The following is a 1396-nucleotide window of genomic DNA, read 5'->3' as shown; positions in this document are numbered from 1 at the left end:
GACGACCTGGCTTCGTCCTTTTGTTGCTGCCCGCCGCTCTCCTGGCCAGCCTCTACGCGGTCTCTTCCGAAGAGGATTACGATTTCGATCCACGATATTTCTATAACAACAACGACGACGATGATGATGACAACGACGAGGACGACGAAGCGAGGCTCGACTCCAAGGGTAAGAAACAAAAGAGAAATCTATTCGAAGAATAGGTAAGAAACTATGTTTTCCTTTTTCCTCTCCTCCCTCCATCAGCGACGTTGGACGGGTATTTAGTGTGGAATCCGAGATGTCAGATGCCGTCCAAGAAACCTTTCGATCCATCCATCCTTCCTTACGTGAAGAGAGAAAAGTTCGAAAGATGTTCGTCCACGCCACCGTTGACTAGAATCACCCGTCGGGAGAACGGCACTATCGTCCTTTCCTTGGATCCCGCAGCGAACTCTTCCCGTCTCAGGTGCTGCTGGTCGGCCGTGTTCAGAGGCGAGAAACAACCGAAGAAACCCACCAAAAATAACAACGTCGATACCTCGATCGTGTGAGTGTCTTCTTCTTCGCGAGAGTGGAAAGAAACGCGAAGCAGGTAACGCGATCTAATCGCAACGACGTTGAAACGTGAATCTCTTATTTTTCTTTTTTTTTTTTTTTTTTTTTTCCCCCCTTTTCTTTCCTTTTTCCAGAGTGAAACGATGCGAGAATTTCGAGGGGGAAACGAGATTGGAGGAGGAAGGGGCGGAAGCCGCGTTGGTGAGTTGCAACCTGGTCGAGTCGACGAACGGAACGGAAAAGAAGAAATCGAGACCGATCTACGAAAACGTTCACGCGATCCTCGACGCGAGTAAAGTGGCCGATCGATCGTCGAGAAATGCTACGCAATTACTTTCCACCTCGAAGAAATTGAGCGTTCTCATGTTAGGGATCGACAGCGTGAGCCGTTTGAACTTTATACGAAGCGCGCCCACTACCGAGAGATACCTCCTCGAGACCGGATGGATTCGACTCGACGGTTACAACAAGATGGGCGACAACACGTTCCCAAATATGATGGCGATCCTCACAGGGCAGAATCAGGAACAGGCGTACACGATTTGCAAACCTACCGTCCCCACCATGCTCGATCGTTGTCCTTTCCTCTGGAGAAATTTTCGGGACGCGGGATACGCGACCGGTTACGGGGAGGACGAGACATCTCTCAACACGTTCAATTATCTCAAGATGGGATTCTTTCGGCCACCGACCGATTATTACCTTCGACCGTACATGCTCGCTTGCGAGAAATTGCTCAAAGTGAAGAAGAGGTAAGAAGCCTTTCCTTTTTCTATTTTACTTTCTTCTCTTCTACGCTCCACGATGGTGTCCTCTCTTTCTCTTTCTCTTTCTCTCGCAGATTCGGATTGAAGTATTG

The 1396-nt window shown here is 49.1% G+C and overlaps 1 protein-coding gene across 1 annotated transcript in view; it reads left to right on the top strand.

Moving 5' to 3' along the window:
* LOC102676743 overlaps window positions 1-1396 on the top strand; it is a 3152-nt gene that overhangs the window by 697 nt on the left and 1059 nt on the right. The window contains exons 1-4 of the mRNA XM_031513299.1: window positions 1-168; window positions 247-529; window positions 672-1289; window positions 1379-1396. The exon at window positions 1-168 is cut by the window's left edge and continues 697 nt beyond it. Coding sequence (XP_031369159.1) covers window positions 1-168; window positions 247-529; window positions 672-1289; window positions 1379-1396 — 1087 coding nt within the window. The remainder of the gene's footprint in view (window positions 169-246; window positions 530-671; window positions 1290-1378) is intronic.

This window comes from Apis dorsata, unplaced genomic scaffold (genome assembly GCF_000469605.1).
Source record: "Apis dorsata unplaced genomic scaffold, Apis dorsata 1.3 scaffold_631, whole genome shotgun sequence".
Classification (NCBI taxonomy): Eukaryota; Metazoa; Arthropoda; class Insecta; order Hymenoptera; family Apidae; genus Apis; species Apis dorsata.
The sequence above is the reverse complement of the archived record's forward strand: the minus strand, read 5'-3'. Positions and strand labels throughout refer to the sequence as shown.